General features: G+C 38.4%; 1 protein-coding gene across 3 annotated transcripts in view; it reads left to right on the top strand.

Annotated features, from left to right (window-relative positions):
* Positions 1 to 243: 243 nt before the first annotated feature.
* EPC2 (enhancer of polycomb homolog 2) overlaps positions 244 to 25,565 on the top strand; it is a 143,728-nt gene continuing 118,406 nt past the window's right edge. For 2 of the 3 annotated variants that reach the window (XM_034954024.3, XM_003816689.6), the window contains exon 1: positions 245 to 696. In XM_034954024.3, coding sequence (XP_034809915.1) covers positions 544 to 696 — 153 coding nt within the window. In that variant the 5' untranslated portion in view covers positions 245 to 543. Of the gene's footprint in view, positions 697 to 25,565 lie in introns of all 3 variants that reach the window. The other variant, XM_034954023.3, reaches the window with a different exon arrangement.

The raw sequence follows: 25,565 nt of genomic DNA, 5'->3' as shown, positions 1-25,565 counted from the left end.
CACGCTCCCGGGCGCGGGCGAACTTGCGCACCTGGCACCTGCCACACAGCGAAAGCACCGGCCGGCGAGCGGAGGGGCGCCGCCCCCGCCCCCTCTCCCCGGAGCCGACCGAGACCGAGCACGCTCCCGCGGGCCGGCAGCGCCGCGGAGAGAGTGGGTGGGCAGGCGAGGGAGGGGAAGGGAGAGGAAGGAGGGAGGGAGGGAGAGGGCGAGGCGCGTTCCCGCGACGGGGGCGCGCTCTCGCGCGGGCTGCCGGGATCGCTCGCCGCCGCTGTGGTAATGTCCGCCATGTTGGCCATGGCGCAGGGAGCGGATCGGGCGGGCGAGCGGCGGATCTAGTGTGTGGAAGCGGCCGCGGGCGGCGGGGGGCTGTTTTCGGGCGGGGTGGGCGCCCATGCTGTGGCCGGGGGCAGTGAGGAGGAGGAGGAGCGGGCCGGCCGCGCTGCACTGAGGAAGGAGGTGGAGGAGGCGGCGGGAGTCCTCCCCCCCTCCCCGCCCGCCCCGCCGCCGCCGCCCGGGCTGTTCCTGTAAGGCGGGGAGACAATGAGTAAACTCTCCTTCCGAGCGCGGGCGCTGGACGCCGCCAAGCCGCTGCCTATCTACCGCGGCAAGGACATGCCTGATCTCAACGACTGCGTCTCCATCAACCGGGCCGTGCCCCAGATGCCCACCGGGATGGAGAAGGAGGAGGAATCGGTAGGGACTCGAGTGTTTATTACCCCCCCTTCCCTCCTCCCCCCTCCCCTTTGTCAGTCGGGCCTCGCCATTCACAGAGCGCTTTACGCTCGCTGGAGGGCGCCGCTGCCGCTCTAACGCACGGGACTCTACGCCGGCGGAGTAGCGTAAACCCTCTCGGCCGGCGTAGCGCCCGCCCGCGGCCGCCATGTTGTTGCGTCCCAGTGTTGTGATTAGCTCGCAGCGCTGCTTACGCTGCCGTAAGGGGGCCTTGCCGTAAGCGGCGGCCGGGAATGGCGCAGGGGATGCGCTGGCCGCACTTGGCGTACGGTCTCTGTTTACCTTTCCACCTCCCTCCCCCAGGCGCGGGGCTAATTAATGGCATGGTATTATTTGGCTAGGCAAGATTATTATTTTTTCCACTTTTAACTTTGGCTTTGTATTGAGTTCTCTTTGAAATGACTGTGGAAGGGTGCTTTCAAAACAAACATCTTCCTCCCAGTAATGTAATCATCCTGGCTCCCCCGCCCGCGAAGGTGCAGCGGGATGAGGCGGTGCAGCACTGCGGCGGGGGAGGGCGGGGGCCACGACTACCGAGCGGGTCGTAGCGTCCGAGGGCCGCCCGCCGGCCAGTTCAGCCGACCCGAGCCGGGCGCGGGGCGGACGGGCTCTGCCTGCTCCGCCGGGACGGCCGTGCTCCGTGCGCAACGTTAGAGAGGAGCCGGGGATGCCCCGAAGCGAGCCGCCGGCGTAGCGTTGTCCTCGAGAATTGTCATTGCGAGGTGGTCCTTAGAAGTTGAGGACCTAGTGCATCTAAATTGGCAGTTGTAATTTTGATAATACAGCACCTTTTGGGAAAACTGCTGCTTTTCCTCCGATGGGTTAAATTTTGCAGACGGTTGGATTTCATCTGGCTTGACAGAGAGTGTTTATGACTCGAGTGGTGTTACTTGCGTGCGAAGTTCATAGTAACTGCACCCTCAAGAATTTCTTCAATGAACCTACAGTCCCGCCTTATTGTCAACCTCGGGTGTGTGTGGATTGGTTCTCTTGCTTCAGTGACTGTCAAAAGGAAGCTCGAGGTTTCAGTGATTGGTTTTCTCTTTTGACTATTAATATTGCAGGAAATGCTTTTATGCCTTCGATTGGCTGGTTGAGTTCTGACCTCATTATGTTACCCTGTGATTACTACTTTGCTCTTATTTAATCACATTTCTCTTTGATGTATAGTTACTTGAAAGTCTTACATTTTCAGTAGAAAATGCATATGGCCGTAGCATCGGGATGAACTTAACTGTGTGTGTATAGACACAAATATGTAATAGATGTATATACACGCACATACACATATCTATTTGTGTGTGCATATATATATAAATATGTTTATAATCAAAACCCAGCATTTATCCCTAAGGTTCAGAGCTGTGAGAACTTTTTTTTTTGTATGTGAGAACTTTTTTTTTAAATTTGTTTCTAACGACTCAGCTTTCCATGGGAAGGAAAATTAAAATAAAATCATATTATATACAATAGTTAATTACATTGAACCATAATAAGCACAACTTTGGGTATTTTTGCTATTTTGTGGGTCTTGATCCAAAAGAAAGATGGCTTTAAAAGTACCAGTATTGTGTGTAATTACTTTGATCCTATTATTTTAGAACTTGAGTCAAATCTGTTCTAGGCTGGGCGCGGTGGGTCACGCCTGTAATCCCAGCACTTTGGAAGGCTGAGGTGGGCGGATCACGAGGTCAGGAGTTCGAGACCAGCCTGGCCAATATGGTGAAACTCCGTCTCCACTAAAAATACAAAAATTAGCCGGGCCTGGTGGTGCGCGCCTGTAATACCAGCTACTCGGGAGGCTGAGGCAGAAGAATTGCTTGAACCCGGGAGAAAGAGGTTGCAGTGAGCAGAGATCGTGCCACTGCACTCCAGCCTGGGGGACAGAGCGAGACTCCGTCCCCCCCAACAAAAAAAAAAAAAAAAAAAAAAAAGGAAATCTGTTCTAGAGTGAACAGTTAACTCGTGGAAGATATATTACTTTTTGCAATCACCAACATACGTGGTCCTTAGTATGCCACATATGTTTTGGTATTTTATCTTAATTTAGTAAGATAACTTAGAGTAATTTTTTCATGCTTCATTAAAAATAAAAGTGCTTAACTCGTGTTGCAATTTTTTGTTTATTTGTTTTTTGAGATGGAGTTTAGCTCTTGTCGCCCAGGCTTGATTGCAATGGCGCGATCTCGGCTCACTGCAACCTCCGCCTACCAGGTTCAAGTGATTCTCCTGCCTCAGCCTCCCGAGCAGCTGAGATTATAGGCGCCCACTACCTCGCCCAGCTAATTTTTGTATTTTTAGTAGAGTCACGGTTTCACCATATTGGCCAGGCTGGTCTCAGACTCCTGACCTCAGGTGATCAACCGCCTCGGTCTCCCAAATTTCTGGGATTACAGGTGTGAGCCACTGCGCCTGGCCGTGCCTTGCAGATTTTTTTTTTTTTTTTTTTTTTTTTTTAATTTATTACCGAGTCTAGCTCTGTCGCCAGGCTGGAGTGCAGTGGCGCGATCTCAGCTCACTGCAACCTTCGCCTCCCGGGTTCAAGCGATTCTCCTGCCTCAGCCTCTCAAGTAGTTGGGACTACAGGCACGTGCCACTATGCCCAGCTAATTTTTGTATTTTTAGTAGAGACGAGGTTTCACCGTGTTAGCCAAAATGATTTCGATCTCTTGACCTCTTGCTCCACCTGCCTCGGCCTCCCGAAGTGCTGGGATTGCAGGCGTGAGCCACCGTGCCCTGCCGCGCCTTGCAATTTTTTTATTAGCTCTTTTAGAAAGAATTATTTTCAAACCAGAGCATGAGTGCTAAACTTGGATACTTTTCAGTAGCCTACTTCAATTGCCCAATTTTAAGGAAGAAGAAATCCAAATTCTGATAAAACTAGAGTTGAAACCCAGAACCTCTGATTCTTTGTCCTGTCCTTTCTGCCTCTTTAATACATGCTAAAAGTGGAGATTCTTAAAATCAAAATTAAGCAAACCGTAACAGTTAAGATTTATAGTCTGAAATCTTTTGCTTCCCAGAGTGTCCAATTGGAGTATTAGTTTTTCTTTTTCTTTCTTTTTTAAATATGTATGTCAGAAGACTTGTGTTTTCATGAGTGACAGCAAATTCATTTCTCTGGTCTTACAGGACTTCTGTTATTAAACAGAATTATGTATTTATAAAAATGGTTCTGCCTTGATAAATATTTCTAAGCAGCAGTAAAATGTCATACATTTCACAGATGTTTTGTGTTTCACTTGAATTGTATTTTAAGTAACTTTCAATATCTAGATGTCCTTAACTGCTTATTTTTATAAGATTTTTTCTTTTAAATCAGTAGGCTTGTAACAAACAAACAAACCTTGGCTTACAGATTCACAATTGTTGCAGTAGGCTTGTAACAAACAAACAAACCTTGGCTTACGGATTCACAATTGTTGCTGGGTGTCTCTGAACTGTGCTGTCCTGCTTGATTGGCAAAATCTTTTGAAGCCTTCATGGATGGCTTTTTCCCATTCCCCCTCTATCCCCACCCACCCTTAAAATTAAGGCCTGTCTCTTCTGTGTAGCAATTGGACTATCATTAGACTTCGTTTATATAAACAAAGTCATTATTCAAGTTCGAGTTACATTCTGACTGAGTTACATTCTGACAATGCCTGGATGAGGTGATTTAGGTGTTCTTGGGCATTGGTAACATTGTATCATTGATAATCATGTCATCCTGTGTAGCCTCTTCTTTTGGACATCCAAACATCTTTTACTTCTTTTCTTCCCTATCCTTATTATCATTGTCCTCTGCTAAGAGCTGCCAGTTGGCATCCTCCTTTAACTTGGTCTTTGTAATGCTCCTCACGGCACTTGGTCTAGGTCAAGTACTGTACACTTATGTTTATTTAGAATTTAGACCAGAAAGATCAGGCAGCCACCGGTTCTGCCACCTCCCCATGAGTGTTGTATAGTGGTAGTTGATGTTTTTACTAATACTTGCCTTTTTCTGAATACTTCATATATCCGAGATACTGTGTTAAGGGCTTTACATATATTATTTCATTTAATCCTTTTTTAAAATAAACTTTTTTTGAAGTATACTTTACATACAAAAAAAGTATCTATTTACAGTGTGGAGTTTGATGAATTTTGACAAATGCATGCATGCGTGAAAACAAGATATAGAACATTTCCAACATTGGAGAAGTTCCCTTGTGCTCCTTTGCAACCAGTCCCTTTCCACTCCTAGTTCCAAGCAATTGTTGATTTGTTTTGTTTTACTGTAGATTAGGTTGCCTTTTCTACAATTTCATATAAATGGAATCATACATACTTTTTTGTGTCTAGCTTCCTTTGTTCCGTACGATGCATTTAAGATTCATCCTTGTTGTATGAGTCTGTTCCTTTATATTGCTGAGTAGTATTCCAATGAATTTGGTATGCTATCTTTATGCATCTCTCTGATTTTTTAGTTGTTTCCAGTTTTTGATTATCATTTAATTCTGGTAACAGCCCTATGAGGTATTACCATTTCTGTTTTATAGAGGAAAAGCTGAAAGGTCTTGCTGCTAGTGCAGGGCTGAAATTCAGACCCTTGACATTGGTGTCACAAAAGCATATACTCATAGTCACCATGCTGCATATTCAGGGTTCTTACAGAACCCAGAGTTATCATCTGAACTGTGATTAAGTTCATTATAGTTTTTGTAAATAATATTTTACTTTTTATAACTTTGGAAACCTTAGAAGTTGCCAATTTGGTTAGACTGTTAAAATATTAAGAAGTATAGTTTTTTCATTAATTTGGTCTGACTTTTGCTCTTGGGTTTTCAGATTTTCTTTCTTTTTTCTTAGCAGTTTGTGAACTTTGCTTTCCCCTGTATTGGCACCATTATATTTATCCCACTGTTTATGTTATCTTAAGCGTATAAGAAATTTGTGGGAAACTGTCCCATTTTATTGTTTAGATTTTTCTCCTGCTAGGATATAATGTCTCTAAGGGCAAAGATCTTTGCTTATTTTGCTCATTAATATATTCCAAGTGCCTGGAACTGTGCCTGGCACATAATACATGCTTGAAAAATGTTTCTTGAGTGTTGAATGGGCTTCTATTTCTTTTTCTGTTCCAAGAGCTATATTTGTGTCTTTTCTCCCCCTCCCCCAATATCTATCTATATATAAAATGTATTAGCAGCATTTGATAAATTCTTCTTCCAGGAATTATTTTTGGTTGCTTACTTTGGTACTATGTATATCTAAATATTATATCCTCTTTTCCTCTTGAGTCAGAGGCCTCTTTAAATATAGAATCTTTTCACACGGGGATATGGTTGTAATGATAAATCTTTATCTTGTTTTAAGTAACTCTCATAGGTGTGTGTAGATTTCTGTGAGATACTTTTTCATACCAGAATGTACCAGTCTACATGAATCATGTGATTCACCTTATTTTTAAAAAAGATCCATGACTAATTTGAATTGCTGTATCTCCTCTCATATGTTGTCTAATTTTTGCCATTATGTTAATATTTTAAGTGATATTTTGAATTGATACGGTAGGAATATAATCCTGATTGATACCTTTTCAGAATTACTATTGGCACTAATTTCATGTTTCATAATGGAGAGGGTATAAAATGCAGTTTTGTAAATTGATACTGTAAAAACATGAAGCATTTCTTCTTCTAACAAAAGCAAATGACATGCCAGGTATTATCTAAATGCCAGTTGTTATCTAAATAAGATATTGGGAAACTAAAGTGTTCTGTATAGGAAAAGTATGTGTAAGGCCGTGTACTGAAATGTTAGGAATAAAAGAAGATGCAGACTTCAGTTTCATAGAACTTAAATGAACCATTAAGTCCAAAAACATGTATCTGGAAAGTTAGCAAAAACTACAGGGTTAAGACAGCCTGACAGACATCAAAAGAGCATTAGAGAAAGTTAAATGTTAGTGTAGTTGAGAGGCATGAGGTGATTCATTGCATGTCATAAAGAAGGCTTCTTGGAGAGAGGCATAACAATTTGGGCTTTCAGGTTTGGTTGTATGGTGTATGTTGAAGCAAATATTTGAGCATAAGAATATCTAAAGGAAGTTCTGAGGATGCTGAGTAGACCAAAGGAAGGTTCTTCCATGTTAGATGCTTTCTGTCAATCATTTCCTATTCTTCCTGCTAATAGAAACTTTAGGAGGATAGCACTCTGATGTTGCTGACCATATCATTCCCCTGTTTTGGTTTGGACATGCAGACACCTTTTGCTTCTGTCGTCCCCTTCATTTTATCCCTGTTACATCTTCAGCACTAAAAACTGTTTAAAACACAGAAGCACTCAGTAAATATTTGGTGAATGAAGGAGTAAAAATAGGGGTGGAGATTAGGTTGGAAAAAAGGTAGATTAGACTAAATTATAGGCATTTTTGAATGTTAGGCCTAGGAGTTTGTAAGGTGGTATAGATGAAAGACCACTGAAGTATGATTCTGGAGTTTTTGTTTCTAGTTCTGGTTGTCATGGATTAACCCATTTATGCCTAAGTGGGTTAAATGGCCATATAATTTGGAAGTTGCTTAGCTTTTCTGAGCCTCAGGTTGTTCATCACTACTATCTCAGCTAACATTTGAGTGTGTGTTGTTGAGTGTGTTGAGCATGTGCCAGGCACTTTGTTCAACTTAATAGATGGTTTAGAGTTGATTTTAAGAGTAGGACATATAGGTGTTACTACTTCTTTTTCAGAGGAAGAAACTGAAACTTTAGAAATTAAGTAACTCACCTAAGATCATCCGTCTAAAAAAGAACATGCTAGAGCCAGAATTTGAACTCAGGCTGATTGACTCTGGGGCTCTTGCTTCACCGTTGTACTGCTTCATCTGTAAAATGAATGGGTTGAGAACTAGAAGATATCTAAGGTCCATTATAGCTTTACTGTTCTATCATTTATTTTCCCATTTAAAGTTCAAAATTCCAGATTCTTGAGATAGAGAGCGTTATTGGTCTGGCTTGCATCGGGTATCTACCTCTGAGTCTGCCATTCAAAGAGCAGGGGAAGTTAGTATACCTATGTTGAGAAGTGTTACCCTCTCAGCTGGAGAGCTGCCCTGAGAGATCTGCTACTGATGGTAATATAGCATGATCAAAAGTTAGGAAGTTAAAGTGTTAAATCATTTTAATCCATGGTTTGTCCCAAGGTGAATTTGTATACTTAGTGTGTTTTTACAAACCATAAATTTGTAAGATGTTTTAATGAGCTTAGAATAATTTGTATGTGTTAGGTTTTAAATGAAATTTGAATCAAAGACTGTAAAAGAAGTCTCCAGTGTCCTTTTAAAAAAAGCAAACTCTTCACACTTATTAATTTTCAAAGTCATAAGGGATGAGTTTTGTTTGACCTCGTAGAAATTATTTAACCTTCCTGGCCCTTAGTTTTCTCATTTGTGAAATAGAATTGGACTGAGTGACCTTTAAAGTACCTTTGACTCTAAAAATTACTTTGAACCTCTGAAACCGCATGTCTATCTACTGGCATATTGTCCAGGATTATAATTAGATGAAAAGAACTAACAAATGTGACATTAAATATTGGGAAGAAATTAATGCTTAAGGTTTAACTCTTTAATACTGCTGAGATCCTGTCAATTTAGCTTGTCGTTCTTTTATGAGGATCGATTATATTCGTCCTCTATCTAATATCAATTTTTCCTAGAGCCTAGTAGAGCAATCCATTCTGTGTATGTTTTGGTTATGATCATCTTGCTTTCATGAAATTTTCTTCACTTTACTAGGCTTACTCATTGCTGTAAGTATTCTGAAGTTCAGTAGTACTTTTAGTCTTTACCACTTGAGTTTATTTTAATTTTCTAGTATCATTTTTCTCACTTGAGTGTGTGTGTAATGGTGTGTGTGTGAATTTTATATATGTATGAAAAAGAGCATGTGCACGAGAGAGAGTAGACACTTATTTCCCCAACAAAACTAAATGTCTTGAGGGAAGGTATCGTGTGTTTTATTCAGTACCCAAGACAGGCAGGATAGCAATCCAGGTACTTCTGTCACTTTCTGTCTTAAGTGATAGAAAGTTTGTAATACAGGCACTTAGCATGATGCTGGTCACTTGGATTGAGTTTCGTTGTATTGGTAAACAATGCAGCTCTGCATCTTCATTTAGTTTTAAGTAGAGTTGATGTAGAAAAACAGTAGTGGGTGCGTAGAGACAGCATGAGGAGGAGAGGCTGATAGGAATAAGCCATGAAGGAGACCAATGCAGATGGCAGAAGGTCCATCATGATTATTTGATTTTAACTTAAAGTTGATCATCGATTATTTGCCTTGTCTATACTATTTAAATGGGACAGAGCTTTAAATTTACATATTCTATCATGCAGAACCGCTTCTTACAGGGTTAACGCTGTGGAGGAAGATGCCAGTCACTTCCAGTTTCTCCTCAGCAGTTTCATTGTATCTGTCTGCTTTTAGGTTTTTTGTTTTACTGTAAGCAGCTGTTGCTATAAAGTCAGAGGAATGCAGACTGGAGAGTCAGCCTGTCTGCTACCTCTCTTAACTCCTATCTTTGCTTCCCTGCTTGCTTGCTTTTTTTTTTTAAATGGGCTAAGGATGTGTCTCATGTCTTGGTTGGGGAGTCAACAAGCAGCATTCAGTTTTGCTGCTAATTTGGTGAAGTCGTTGGAACTTTGAAATTGTGATTTAGGTTCCAATCCTGGCCTCTGCCACTTGCCTTATGGGTGAGGTAAATTACTTAACCTCATTGAGCCCCATTTCCTCATCTGTTTAATAAGTATCTGAAAAGTTAGTTTTAAAGATTACTTTTTTTTGTTTGTTTGTTTGTTTTTTTTTTTTTTTGGAGACAGGGTCTTGCTCTGTCGCCCAGGCTGGAGTGCAATGGCGCGATCTTGGCTCACTGCAACCTCCGCCTCCCTGGTTCAAGTGATTCTCCTGCCTCAGCTTCCCAAGTAGCTTGGGACTATAGGCACGCGCCACCACGCCCAGCTAATCTGTGTATTTTTAGTAGAGATGGGGTTTCACCATCTTGGCCAGAATGGTCTTGATCTCTTGACCTCGTGATCTGCCTGCTTCTGCCTCCCAAAGTGCTGGGATTACAGGTGTGAGCCACCATGCCCGGCCAAGATTACATTTTTTTGTAAAAACTTAAGTCTGTGTCTTATAGGCAACACTCATTTTTTTGGTAACAATTTTCACTTATACAGGATAACAAATATGAAGGTTGATGGAAGAGTAAAATGTAGAGTATTCCCATACATTATTCTGTGATAGAGTTTCACATTTTTTCTCATGCCAATTAAACATTTTTACAGTTTGAGGCCAGGAGTTTTGAGACCAGCTTGGGCAACATAGTATGACTTCGTGTCTACAAAAAATAAAAACATAAGCTGGGTGGAGTGGCATGTACCTGTAGTCTCAGCTACTTAGGAGGCTGAAACTGGAGGATTCCTTGAGCCCGGGAATTCAAGGCTGCAGTGAACTGTGATAGCGCCACTGCACGCCAGCCTGGATAACAGAGTGAGACTGAGGCACTGTCTCTTAGAAACAAACAAACAAAAAAGGAGAGCGCTTTCAAACATTACAAGTTAATATGTGTGTTTTCCTCCTTCCTTCTCTGTTTTCTGGCACAGCAGTTGACAACCAAATTGATTTTAAAAACTAAAGACCTTGAAAATTTTTTGCTAAGAGAACTAAATCTTCAATTAATCCGTAGAGTAATAATTGGGCCCTGAATAATTAATAAATATTGTTTTTGTTCCTCAGAATGATTTTTTTTAGGTTAGATGATTAGTTAGTTATGGGAAAGATAAGTTTTAGTGATGAAAATCTATGCAGTGGGTGTTGTACACTAGAGAAGTGAATAAAGAGAGACATTCCAGTATACCATTGAATTCTTGGATGAACACTTTTGTTTGGAAACTTTCAAAAGTATGGTATTGATGAGGGTAGTCATGCCATTTATTTGATTCTTGAGATGTTTCTCAACTGGGGCACTATTAGCATTCAATTTGTAGTTGGTTGTATGGGACGGTCACTGGCAAAACAAGTTTATTACATCTATCTTCTGCCCATTAATTTCTGGAACTTTCTAGTTGGAATAACCCCAAAATGCTTCCTCCTTCAATTTCCAAGTGAAGGGTATTGGCATCTGATTTGAGAGTTATGATCCAGGGCTTCTTAACCTTTTTTTGGTGACGTGGACTCTTTTGGCAGTCTGTTGGAACTCCTCAGAATGATGCCATAAATGCATAAAATAAGGTCAGATAAATCAATTGTATTGAAATAAAGTTATCAAAATAAACAATTTTTAATATGTACTTTATTAACACATTAAGTACAGAATCTACAGTTGGATCTAGTTATTGTAAATTCAAAATAATGATAAATATAAACGGTATTTTGACATAATTTGACATGAAAAGATCTAGGATTTCTGTTGGTATTGCTAGTACTACTGTGGTCTGTTGTCTACATTAGGAATTGAAGGAAATGTTAAATTTGTTAGAAGTTTATGTTTTCTCATCCAAGTTCATGGACCCCTTAGTTCTTTCTATGGATGTTTTGGGAACCTACGACCTGAGGTTCAGAAATCTTCAGGAGAATTTCCATGGCCCAAATGGCAATCTCATTCCTGTGTCGTCCTTGTCTCAAAAGCATACAAGCTGCAGATTTTATTCCCATTACTATACAGGAGATGGTACTATAGACAGAATTGTCTTATTTTCACATTTAGCACATTTACTACTAGCTTTTTAAAATTGAAAAATAATAGATCCACATGATTTAAATATAAAAATTTAACAGCACAAAAGCATATACATAAAAAGTGTCTTTCCTTCCTCAAGTTCACAGACACGCTACAGAGGCAGCTGCTGTTAGCTGTGTTTGTGTGTGTGTGTGTGTGTGTGTGTGTGTGTGTGTGTGTGTGTGGTTATTCTAGAAAATTTCTAGACAAAGGCTTTTTTACTCGGTAAAGTAACCAAGTAATTCTCTTATACTCATTTTGTAAGTGAGTAATATGTGATCCTAAAGTTAGCTTTTTAATCTAGAGTTACAAGGTCAGGCAATTTTGATTTTAAATTCCTTCCCTTTAACATCTCTGAGGAATTGAGAATTAGCAGAATGTAGCTTTCTGTTGATTGTTTGTAGTTTGGATAGCAAACCTTAACCCGTCATTCCTAAGTGGCAGTTCGGTTGTCAGCAAAGCCTTGCATTGTGCATAGGACTTTATTTGTTGCATTGTGCATAGTGCTTGTATTCCTATTTTTATACCAAAAAAGTCAGATTAATTATTAAGTGACTTGTCAGTGTTTTTACTGTAATATTTATGACCTCAAGTAGTAACTTGAGTCAGAAGAGCAACAATAAGATACTCTTTTGAAGAAAGCCATCCTATTCAGGTATCATGTTGGCAAGCCAGATATTTCATATGGACTGCACTGTCTCATACTGTCACTGTAGTTGTTTGTGATGTTCATTCATTCAGTAACTTAGCCTCATAAGCACAGGGACATTTTCTTTGTTACCTTTGTATACTCCATCATTTGGTATAGATGGCATATTGGTATTTGCTCAGTAAATATTTGTGACTGAATGTACAGCATCTTCTATGTGCTTTAGATGCAGAAAGGAGTAAGATGTACCCATTCACAAGCAGCTTATAGCTTAGTAGGAGAGAAAGGAGTTTTACACAGATGAACACATTTTAAGGTGTTAATGTGGAAAATGAAAATGATACTGTGGAAATTTATATCATGAGGGACATGATTTGAACCAGAGTTTAAATATCAATTCATGTAATAGCTAATTGACTATAATATACTATTGAATTAGTTTTTACAGATTAGTCTTGAAATGATTCCTGTATGCCAGAATGCCATGAGTGTTTTTTAGATGCCTGTTGTTACGCTCATATAGGGAAGTGTATGACACCCAGTAGAGTTATTAAGAGAGTTGAAACAGTTTTGGGATCTAGTGTAGAGTCACCTTTTAGGACAGGCAAAATTGTATTATAAACAGTGCCTATTGAACGAGTTTGGAAGAACAGAAACTGTTACGGAGGAGGGACTAAAGAAACAGTGCTGCTTGATTATTAATCAAGTAATGCATAGATTTTACTTAATTTTGGCTTAAAGTGATGGGTCACTTTCTGTAAAAGCCAAGTACTTGGAAGAAGATTGTTTATACATTATAGGTGCTTGGTCAGTAGGAGTTTATTTGAAATAGCCTAGCCACCTTGCAAAATTCATCAAGGCTTTCAAAATACCTCCCACAAAAATTTCCAAAGATATAGGTCAGTGATTCTCAAGCTTTAGCATGCTTCAGAATCACCTAGAGGGCCTGTTAAAACAGAGATCAGTGGGTCTTATTCCTCTTAGTGTCTGATTAAGTCTAGAATAGGGCCTGGGAGTTTGCATTTTTAAGAAGTTCCCAGGTGATCCTGGTGCTGCTTGTCCAGGGACCCAACTTTGAAAACCAGCAGTTTGAGAGGTAGTATTGTAGTTCTTATCTTGGCCACACACCAGAATATCTGGGATGCTTTTATAAAGTACACTTAAAAGCTTTATCCTAGATCTACCAACCAAATCACAAGTTAGGGGTGATTCTGGATTCAGTAGAATTGATTTGTCTAGGTGGAAAAAAGGGATTGGCGTGTGTGCCCATGATCCATGCCTTTCTGCCTTACCATTTTACCACACCTTTCAGGGCTTCTTTCCTTGTGGTCTAATTTATTGGCTTTCAAATGTTTTTTTGACTATCACTCATTTTGTGTGTGTGTGTAACTGAAATAAAGTGCACTTTGACAGACGTATCTATATTACACCTATACTAATACAGTTGATTTTCATTATTCGAGATAGTTATGTTCTGTTATGTTGCCATGAGCACAAATTATTTAATACCTAAGCCATTGCTCCAAGGGACATAATAGGGTTAAGTTCTCGCTAGACCCTGGTCACAACAGTTTCATCTGCTGATCAGTTTGTAACTTTGTTTTATGTATGTTTCTGTTTTTAAATTGTGTATTTAAAATACATTGTTGATTCATTGACATTGAACTCACAGCCGGCAGCATTGTAACTCATGTCTGAAGGAAGCTTATGTTACACATGTATTTTCTCCATGAGGCACATCACAGTCTTCTTGTGCTGAGGAACACCGGACTGCACTTCAGCACCATACTTGGGGGCCCCTTTAGACAGTGAAATTACCCACAAAAGGCATAAAAATGTGAAAAACATGGTACAAGTAGAACATGAAAAGGATGCTTGTTTATAGTATGAGAGTTGAAACAAGATGTCAGAGTATCACCTTGTTTGACCTCAGCTGGGAGTATATGTCAGGTGGGCAACTCAAATATTTCACTGTTCTGCACGTGTCTGCAAGTGACTGAGAAAGTGTCACAAATAAAATTTAGCAAGTAGGCGAATTTGCAAATAGGGAATTTGCAAGTAATGAAGATTAGCTGTGTGTGTGTGTATATATATATGCATTTTTCCCTTTTCAGTTCTATTTTGTTAAAAATAATTTTGGTCATGAGCTACTAGATTGATTTCATGATTCACTAGTGGTTCAACTCACAGTTTGAAAAACGCTGCTTTACTTAATTCAGCAACATGGGTTATATATTACTTACTACTTATGCAATGATAAGTGATAAATGATATTAAACTATATATGTATGTTATATAGTTTATTTTGTATGATTATTATAGTTTTATTATTAAAAGATATATATGTATATCTTTTCCCCCTTTGTGTAGTAAATATAGAGTTTAGTCTTGATGGGGAACTTGGGTTTTGCAGGGTATATCCTCAAGTTTGTATTTGTAATAGATCATTATTGGATGGACTGTGGAGGCAGTGCATGGGTCGTGGTGGTGGCAGAAAACTAGAGACAAAACTAGTTATGAGTTTACTGAACTGTGATTTCTGACTGCATTTTCAGCAAATTTATGGCAAAATAAAAACAATTCGGATACTTTGTGGATTAAGGAGTTTCATTTAAATTTTCATCTTATGTCAGGGTTTCTTAACTGAGGTCTTTGGTGCCTAGATAGACTTAATGGAGTCTGTGAACTTTCTGGGTTTGTTTTGTTTTGTTACCACAGTTTCATATGGATGTTTACCACTTCCCTTCCAGAGAATCATCAGACCTAGAGTAGATGACCCTGATGACTCATTAAGGAGGTTAAGAATCGCATTTTAGTTGATAATGCAGATTGCTTTTTTTTAAAAAAAAATAGTTAATCTTCATTGCATGTGAATCACAAAGGTTTAAATTTTCTGAGAAATCTGAGGAGGTATTTTAAAGTTTTAGACTGAATTTATACTGATGTGAAATGCAGAATTTTACTTATTGATTCTTTGTTGTTTGTGGAAACATACTACTGATGAATAGAAATGTATTGAATATAAAGAATATTATTACATTTAAGCACTAAAGTAAATCTAGATATTGTGACTAGGCACTCTGGCTTATGCTTGTAATCCCAGCCTTTTGGTAGACTGAGACAGGAAGATAACTTGAGGCCAGGAGTTTGAGACTAGCCCAGGCAACATAGCAAGTTTCTACACACAAAAATTAAAAAAAATCTAGATACCATTTGCCTGTATTGCAGTGGAATTGTGTTTAGAAACAGTGGCATAAATAAAAGTTGCCCGTTATTTACTGTTAGGACATTAACACAGCACAGGAAGGTGCTGATTCTGTAGGGTAATAAAACAGTACAGATGGTCATTGGAAATGTACTCAGCCACTTAAGCATATCTTGAGGTAGTTAATTTCTCTGTAAACTAGAAAAACGAAACCCCAGATTGTTTACATTATATTCTGTTTTTGGAAATACCTACTCTTCCATTATAACAATATCATGTGTGTTCATTTGTAAAAAAATTCAGAATATGCAGAAAAAGTGTGAAGAAGAAAACACAAATCCCTTAAATTTCCACATCTCTGAGATATCTCTGTGGTTGACCTTTGGGTGAATGTACATTCTTCCATACTTTTTTTCTATGTAATATATTTGTATGTGAATAGGTATATGTGTGTAAGAGAGAGAAAGAGAAAGAGAGGTTTGTTTTTTAAAATCTGTTTCAGACTGAAAAATTTCAGGAAAGAATTTCTTTAGCTCCTTTTGAGCCATCGCTTCAGTTATTGGATTAGCTTTATTCACTGTAGCCTGAGACATGGGCGTTGTAAGAGAATGGCAGCTTGTATTGGGTCACTGGTCTAAAGGGAGCTTGAGAGGAAGGGATAGTCATTTTCCAAAACAAGAGAATTTTAAATATAGATATGGTCATTAAAGAAATTCTTGTGTGCTGAGCATCAATTCGTATTTGTTATTACTGTAACTAGGTAGTGGTCTGGTGTATATGTTGACTGTAATCTATTCAGTTCCATGTTGAGGGAAATTGACATATCAGTCAGAGTTTTTTTTTTTTTTTTTAAGTCCTTAATAAAAAATGCTTTTGGTTTTTGAATTAAAGTTAAGTAGATTTCCCCCTTCAAGTTAATTACCTCATTTTTTCCTTAGAACTTTTGTAGTTTGTTCTAGTATACACTGCGTTGTAGATCAGTATATTCATTCAAGTGGATATCCAGTTGTCTAAACATCATTTAAAAAAATAATCTTTTCTCCCTGGTATGAGATGCCACCTCCATCATATTTGAATTTTTTTTTTAGGTCATTTGGTGTATATTTTAACTTTTAATTTTGTTCCCTTTAAATTTTCCTTCAGAATTTTTTTTGTGTGCAAGAAACGGTTTAAATCATTAATTGTTTTATCTTTTCAAAGATAAGATTCTTAATTGTTTATTATCTTATCTTTTATCATTTATTTTTATATCTGGTAGAGCTAGTCACTTCCCCTTACTCATTATTCTACTTTTTCAGAGTTTACTGGCAATTGTTTCTTATTTTTTCATATGAACTTTATCATTGTTTTGTCTAACTCCCGAAAATAATGTTGGCAGTTTTACTGGGATTCACCATACATTTATAAATTAGCTTATAGAGAATTGACATCTTTATGATGTTGACTTCCTGTTTTGGAATGTGGTTTGTCTCTTCATTTGTCAAAGTCTACTTGTGTATCCTGTTGGAGGGTTGGTTTTGTGCATTTTTTGTTGAGCTTATGCCTAGGAATCTCATCTATTTGGTATTGTAAATGGAATCTTCTCTCTCATTATACCTTATAACTTGTTAAAGCTGTTGATTTCTATGTTAATTTTTATATCCTGCAACTTTATTGTTTGTACTAGTTTTCTCTGATTCTCTTATGTAATTGAGTTAGATACCATATCACCACCTAATAGAGATAGTTCACCTCTCCTTTTCCAAATAGTATGCTTCTAATTACATTTCCCTGTTCTGTTCGCAAATACTTCCAATTCTGTGTTAAATAGTAGTGGAGATAATGGGCATTTTTGTTTTGTTTCTGAACTTGTGTCTCTAGTGTTTCTTTGTTAAATACGATGTAGATAATTTTGTATTGATTTACAGATGTAGAAAACAATATACATATTTATAATAGCATATAATACATATATTATGTATGTAATACACAAAAGTACATAACATGTAAAAATTCTGTAGTGTATCTACCATGAATGAGTGTTGAATATTCTCAATTTTTTTTTGGCATCTGTGGAGATTACCATATGATTTTCCCCTTAGGTGTATTTATAATTAGTGATGAATATTATAATACTGAACCATACTAGCTTTCCTAGAATGAACACCATTTGGTAATGAGGTGTTACTCTTTTCAAAAATGTCTTTAGTTTTGGGCTAATATCCAGAATCTACAATGAACTCAAACAAATTTACAAGAAAAAACAACCCCATCAAAAAGTGGGCAAAGGATATGAACAGACACTTCTCAAAAGAAGACATTTATGCAGCCAAAACACACATGAAAAAATGCTCATCATCACTGGCCATCAGAGAAATGCAAATCAAAACTACAGTGAGATACCATCTGACACCAGTTAGAATGACGATCATTAAAAAGTCAGTAAACAACAGGTGCTGGAGAGGATGTGGAGAAATAGGAACACTTTTACACTGTTGGTGGGACTGTAAACTAGTTCAACCATTGTGGATGTCAGTGTGGCGATTCCTTAGGGATCTAGAACTAGAAATACCATTTGACCCAGCCATCCCATTACTGGGTATATACCCAAAGGATTATAAATCATGCTGCTATAAAGACACATGGAGATGTATGTTTATTGCGGCACTTTTCACAATAGCAAAGACTTGGAACCAACCCAAACGTCCAACAACGATAGACTGGATTAAGAAAATGTGGCACATATACACCATGGAATACTATGCAGCCATAAAAAATGATGAGTTCATGTCCTTAGTAGGGACATGGATGAAGCTGGAAACCATCATACTCAGCAAACTATCGCAAGGACAAAAAACTAAACACCGCATGTTGTCACTCATAGGTGGGAATTGAACAATGAGAACACATGGACACAGGAAGGGGACCATAACACACCGGGGACTGTTGTGGGGTGGGGGGAGGGGGGAGGAATAGCATTAGGAGATATACCTAATCCTAAATGACGAGTTAATGGGTGCAGCACACCAACATGGCACATGTATACATATGTAACAAACCTTCACATTGTGCACATGTACCCTAAAACTTAAAATATAATAATAATAAAAATTTTAAAAAAACTCTTTAGTTTTATTATTTGCTTTCCTGCAAAAGGACTTTACAGAGCTTTCACATATTCTTGGCCAAAAGTGGCTACCTCAAAGCTTCTAATTTTATTTTTTATTTAAGCAGCCAGCTTTGGCTGAGAATAGTGATTCAGTCTCATTTTTAAATTTCCAGGAGATGGAATATGATTGGCCTAGTTCAGGTCAAACATCTAGCTCAATATAGTTAACTGTGGCTGCAAGTAGGGTGAGATGATTTACCAGCTTGGCTGATGGCAGCACACTCTTGTGGGAAAGAATGGGAGAGAATGGTAGGGTAGACAGTTGATACATGGGACAGATGCCTCAAAAGGTATCTACTGTGTTTTTGTATTATTATTATTATTATTATTATTATTATTTTGAGACAGAGTCTCTTGCTCAAGCTGGAAAGCAGTGGCGCTATCTTGGCTCACCGCAAGCTCTGTCTCCCAGGTTCACGCTATTCTCCTGCCTCAGCCTCCCGAGTAGCTGGGACCACAGGTGCCTGCCACCACACCTGACTAATTTTTTGTATTTTTAGTAGAGACAGGGTTTCACCATGTTAGCCAGGATGGTCTCAATCTCCTGACCTCGTGACCCACCTGCCTTGGCCTCCCAAAGTGCTGGGATTACAGGCGTGAGCCACCGCGCCCGGCCAAGTTTTTTGTATTATTTAATGCAAAATTTATAGCTGTAGCTACCAAAATTCCAGTTTTACTATATAGATTAAGATTTTCTTTTTCTTTTTTTCTTTTTTTTTTTTTGGTAAGAATCTATCTTACCACTGAAGCCTGGATCATCACTGGCTTTCTTATTCACTCTATAGCAGTAGTCCCCAACCTTTTTGACACCAGGGACCAGTTTTGTGGAAGATAATTTTTCCATGGATGAGGGTGGGAGATCATGGTTTTGGTATGAAACTGTTCCATCTCAGATAATCAGGCATTAGATTTTCATAAGGAATGCACAACCTAGATCCCTTGCATGTGCAGTTCACAATAGGGTTCACACTCCTATGAGAATCTAATGCTGCCACTGATCTAACAGGAGATGAAGCTCAGGGTAATGCTTGCTTGCCCTCTGCTCACCTTCTGCTGTGTGGTCCATGGTCCAGGAGTTGGAGACCCCTGCTATATAGTACATGTTTTCAGTGGTTACTTGGAACTAAGAAAGATCCTAAAGGACTCTGAGTCACCTACTACCCAATTCCCCAAAAGAGGAGTCTCTTACTCTTAGTATAGGCATACTGTTGTGTATTACATGGAATTTTCAAAGAATTAGAGCTTAATATTTTATATATAGTGACATTATTTTAGCCAGAATTTTGTGTTTGGAAGATATTGTTAAAAATAATTTATTAGGCTGGGCACAGTGGCTCACACCTGTAATCCCAGCAGTTTGGGAGGCTGAGGTGGGTGGATTGCTCGAGTCCAGGAGTTTGAGACCAGCCTGGGCAACATGGCTAAACCCTGTCTTCACTAAAAATAGAAAAATTAGCCAGGCAGGGTGCTGTGTGCTATAGTCCCAGCTACTCGGGAGGCTGAGGTGCAAGGATCACTTGAGCCTTGGAGGTCAAGGCTGCAGTGAGTTGTGATCGCACCACTGTCCTCCAGCCAGGGCGACAGAGTGAGTCAGTGTCTCAAATAAATAAACGCAAACATTTATTGAGGTATAATTGACATACAGACTGCACGTATTTCAAGTGTGCAATTTGTTGTGTTCACGTTTGTGTTACACCTGTTTTCATAGTCAAGATAATCAACAGATCTCATCCCCCAATCCCTCCACCTCCTGGTCTTCAGGCAAACGCTCATCTACTTTCTGTTACTGTAGATTAGTGGTTTGCATTCTCTAGAATTTTATATAAATGGAATCACAGTATATACTCTTTTTCTTTGCTCTAGCTTCTTTCACTCAGCATACTTTTGTTTTAGATTAATACATATTGCAGCTTGTATAAATAGTTCACTCCATTTTGTTGCTGAATAGTATTTCAGTTTATGGCTGTATCACAATTTGTTTATCTTTAGAGTGATTTTTGGCTTCGATCTGTTTTCCTTTGTTTGGGTTAAATACATACCTGAAGGTGAAATGCCTTCATCATATAGTAGTTACATTTAAAAGGTTTAACTTTAAAAAGGATCAAACCATTTTCCAGAGTGGTTCTACCATAAAGATACTTTGAGACATTTATCTAGTTTATAACTTTGCTACTTGAGTTTGGTCTGTAGCTATGCATTACCTGGGAGCTTGTTAAAATGCTGAACCTCAGGTTCCATCCTAGACCTGTGAAATCATTCTGTCTTTTTCACAACTTTGGATCTAATTCTTGGTTGTTTTCATATATAGGTATCTTGGAATTATCTGTATGGGTTATCTGTCTACCCTTAGTATTCAAGGAATGCAAAATAATTTTAGAAATGACTTCGTAAATCAGTAAGTAAATTAACTGAATATCAACTAATGTTTTTAAAAGTCAAATACCAGTAATTTATTCACCTACTGTTTGAATTTTTTTACTACTGTCATTTCCAGTCTCGAGTGAATATTTAAGCTACATTGATGTTAGTGTCACCTTTCTAAGTTGGTGTTGAAGACCGTGGTCTTACTTAGCATTAGGAAATTGTTGATTTAAAACAAGGTTTTCGAAAACCCAACAATTAGATATGGGAACAAAAGAGTAAACATTTGTTGCATTATCAAGTGGTACAAGTTAGCATTATACAACTTATAATTAAGTTTTCCAAAAGTTGATTTATAATTCAAATATTCTAGAATTATGATGTTTAGGATAACAGTTTTCTGCACAAGATTGTTTTCACTTTTATATTTCTGTTTAGGATATCAGTTACTCAGTCCGTTAAAGCCCTCCACTCACACCTCTTCTTCATACCCCTCACAGGCAGTTAAGATAGAGCAACTATGAATGATTCAGTTCTTATTAATTTAAAATTTAATAACAGCTGTTTTTCAGGAGAAAAAAGTCTTTATAATATAAAATTCTAAAAGGAATTTATAGTAAATGGGCACTTACCTGTTTAGGTGATAAATGTCTTTAAATATAGTTTTACAGAAAAAACAAACATCAATAATGCGACTGCTTATTTTATTGATTTTTAGCTAAAGCTGATGTGTTTCTTTGGGAGGCAAAGTTAATGAAACTTATGTAATGTTTCTACAAGCCAGTATTTAGAATATTAGTGAATTGGATGGATAGCATGTTCTTTAGGCCACGTTTTTCAAATTGTCTGTGGTGAAAGACCAGTTTTTGTGTTGTTGTTTTTATTTTTATTTTTTTGAAACAGGGTCTTGCTCTGGGTCAGCCCAGGCTTGAGTGCAATGGCATGATCATGGCTCACTGTGGGCTTCATCCCCTGAGCTCAAGCCATCTTCCTGCCTCAGCCTCCTGAGTAGCTGGAATTACAGCCATGCTTCACCATGCCTGGCTAATTTTTTGACTTTTTTTGTAGAGATGAGGGTCTTGCTGTGTGGCCCAGGTTGGTTTTGAACTCTGGAGTTCAAGTTATCCTCCTGCCTTGGCCTCCCAAAGTGCCAGGATTACAGGCATGGGCCACTGCACCAGGCCAGAGGACCAATTTAAAAAAAAATTTTAATTTATTGCATACCGATACTTTTGTCAGGTACAATAAAAATACAGAAAAAATAAAGATGTAGAAAATACAAGTTCACACTTTTTAAATTATTAGTTTCAGCAGATAAAATTACTCTGTCTGATTGCTTTAAACTCCTAAATGCTTACACTGAATTTTGTGCTTCTAGAGAATTGCAGTCTGAGTAGCACTGCCTTAAACTGGTGGTTCTCAGAGTGTAGTCCCAAATGCACAGCATCATCAAACATCACCTGGGAACTTAGAAATGCCACTTGCCTGGTTCCATCCCAGGCCTACTGAATCAGAAATTCTGGTGGTTTGGCTCAGCAGTGTGTTGAAACAAGACCTATAGGTGATTCTGAAGCTGAAGCACATGAAACTTTAATAAGCCATTGTTAGACTTTTTTTTTTTTCCAGGCTCAGAAGGTATTTCCTTCTAAAATGCTGATTATCTGTGCTTTTTTGAGTAGGAGCTGGATAGCACTCTTATAAGTCTAAACTCTCTTGGAGTGCCAACTATGTAAATGAAAGACTGAAAGACATGATTGGTTATAAGTTAAATCTGTCACAGATTCTTAGAAAGGAAATAATATATGTAATTGAGGATTGATATGGTTGAAAATAAATGTGCTTAATGAAAAGGAAAATTCTGGTGTTTTAAGATACCAGTAGGATGGGCCACGTTATTAACATTCTGTTGATAGAATTGAGAAGCCTGTCTTGCTGTTCCGTAGATGAATGAAGACTTTGCCAATCAAAACTCTTCATCGTTGTAAGACCTCAGGGTCGCATAGCAACTGAGTCAGACAGCCCCAGGTTGGATGTGTGGCAGGTTGTTTCAGTACAAAATAAAAGGAACTATCACACTGTTATGTTTCAAACCACTGGAGATTGAAATGGGATCTTTACAGAGATTGTCTGGAATCTGTTTTTTCACTTCAGTGTCCTGTTGTTTGTAACTAGTATATAGAATTACAGTAGATTTTTTTGTGTATATTGATTTTATATCCTTCAATATTACTAAACTCACTTATTCTAGTAGTTTTTTTTGTAGATTCCATCAGATTTTCTGCATAGAGGATCATGTGGTCTGTGAATAAAGGCAGTTTTACTTCTTCCTCTCTCAGTCTGGATGTTTATTCACTCCGTTTTTTTGACTCCCCACTGCCCTTCTTTTGTCTGATGATTACACTGACTAGAAACTCCAGTACAATATTGAATAGAACAGTTGAGAATGGCCATCCTGAGAAAAATAGTATTTCACTTCTGTGTGATGTTAGTTGTAGTTTTTTTTGTAATGCCCTTTATCAGATTGAAGACATTCTCTTGTAGTTCTGGTTTTCTGTGAATTTTTGGAATGGATGTTGGCTTTTGTCAAATGCTTTTTCTGTATCTGTAGAGATGATCATACAGTTTTTTTTGTGGTTGTTGTTGTTGTTTTGAGACGGAGTCTCACTCTGTTGCCCAGGCTGGAGTGGTGCAGTGGCATGATCTCGGCTCACCACAACCTCTGCCTCCCAGGTTCAAGCGATTCTCCTACTTCAGTCTCCCAAGTAGCTGGGACTACAGGCACACACCACCATACCTAGCTAATTTTTCTATTTTTAGTAGAGACAATCTTTCACTATGTTGGCCAGTGGTCGAACTCCTGTCCGTGTGATCCACCTGCCTCGGCCTCCCAAAGTGCTGGGATTAAAGGTGTGAGCCACCACGCCTGGTCTCAGTTTTTTATTTTACTTATTTTTTAAAGCTTATTAATATGGTAAGTTACATTTATTTTGAATGTAAGTCAATCCTGCCTTCCTGGAATAAGCCCCATTTGGTCATGTATTATCCTTTTAATGTATTATTGGATTCTATTTGCTACATTTTTGTTTAGAGTGATTGCATTTCAGTTCATAAATACATATTTGTCTGTAGTTTTCTTTCCTTCCAATATCTTTTTCTGGTTTTAGGATCAGAATCATACTGGCCTCGTGGAATGAGTTGGGAAGTATTCCTCCCTCGTCAGTATTTTGGAAAAAATTGTGTAGAGTTGGTATTGTTTTTCTCCTTAAATATTTGGTAAAATTCACCAGTGAAGCCATCTGTTTCTGGAGTTTTCTTTGTGTGAACTTTTAAAGTTCAGTTTCTTTAATATGTATAAGGCTAACAGTTTCTTCCCAAGTGAGCTTTGATTATTTCTTTCAAGGAATTTGTCCTTTTCAGCTAGTTGTTGAATTTATTGTCATGAAGTTCAGATATTCTCTGGAGTGATATTACCTCTTGTTTGTGATATTGGTCATTTGTGTCTTCTCACTTTTTTCCCCCCCAATCTGGCTAGAGGTTTATCAATTTTATGAATTTTCTTAAAGAATTAGCTTTTGGTTTTATTGATCTTTCTCTGTTGACTTTCTGTTTTATATTTTATTGATTTCTACTATGATCTTATTTCCTTTCTTTCTTAGAGTTTATTTTGTTCTTCCAGGTTTTTAGGGTAAATGCTGAGACCTTTTTCTATTTTAATACAGGTGTTTAGTGCTGCAAAGTTTTTTCCTGTGTGCTGCTTTATTACATCTTACATCCTGTTGTATTTTCATTTAGTTCAAAATAGTTTCTAATTTATTTCTCTTTTGATTTCTTCTTTGAGCCATAGGTTATTTAGAAGTGTGTTATTTGATTTTCATCTCTTGTGGTGTTTCCACCATTTACATTTAATATGATTTTTAGTAAGGTTAGGTTTGACTCTGTCATCTTACTAGTAGTTTCTTCTGGTTTTGTTCCCCTCTCCCTCTTTTTCTGCCACCTTTTGGATTGAATATTTTTAATGAGTCTCTTTTAATATCCATTGAATATTATACTGTTGGGTGCTGGATATTTTTGTATTCCTATAAATGTCCTTGAGCTTTGTTCTGGGATGCGGTTAAGTTACTTGTAAAGGCTGGGCACAGTGGTTCACACTTGTAATCCCAGCACTTTGAAAGGGCAAGGTGGGAGGAGGTCAGGAGTTTGAGACCAGCCTGGGCAACATGGCAAGACCCTGTCTCTACAAAAGAGAAATTTAAAAAATTAGCCAGGTGTGATGGTGCAAACCTGTTGTCCCAGTTACTCGTGAGGCTGAGGCAGGAGGATCACTTGAGCCCAGGAGATCGAGGCTGCAGTGCGCAGTGTTGGCACCAAAACAATCATCCAAAAGAGTTTGAGGGACTAGTGCCTGTTCCTAGCAAGACTAGAAAAACCTCAAAATTTGTAAAGTTACTTGTAAATAGTTGAATACCTTTAGGTTTTGCTCTTTTAATTTGTTAGGGAGTCTGAAGCACTGATCATTCTTGGGTTAATTATTCTCCACTACTGAATCAGTATTTTTTGCTGAGTACTCTATCCAATGCCCTTTAAATTTTGAGGTTTTTCAGTCTTGTTAGGAACAGGCATTGTGTTCCCTCAGACTCTTTTGGATGGTTGTTTCTCCAGCCTCGGGTAGTTTCTTCACACAGCTGTGCTGATCAGTAGTACACTGCTAAGTACTCCAGGGAACCCTCTTTAG

Source organism: Pan paniscus, chromosome 13 (genome assembly GCF_029289425.2).
Source record: "Pan paniscus chromosome 13, NHGRI_mPanPan1-v2.0_pri, whole genome shotgun sequence".
NCBI lineage: Eukaryota > Metazoa > Chordata > Mammalia > Primates > Hominidae > Pan > Pan paniscus.
This window is presented reverse-complemented; position numbering and strand designations above follow the sequence as displayed.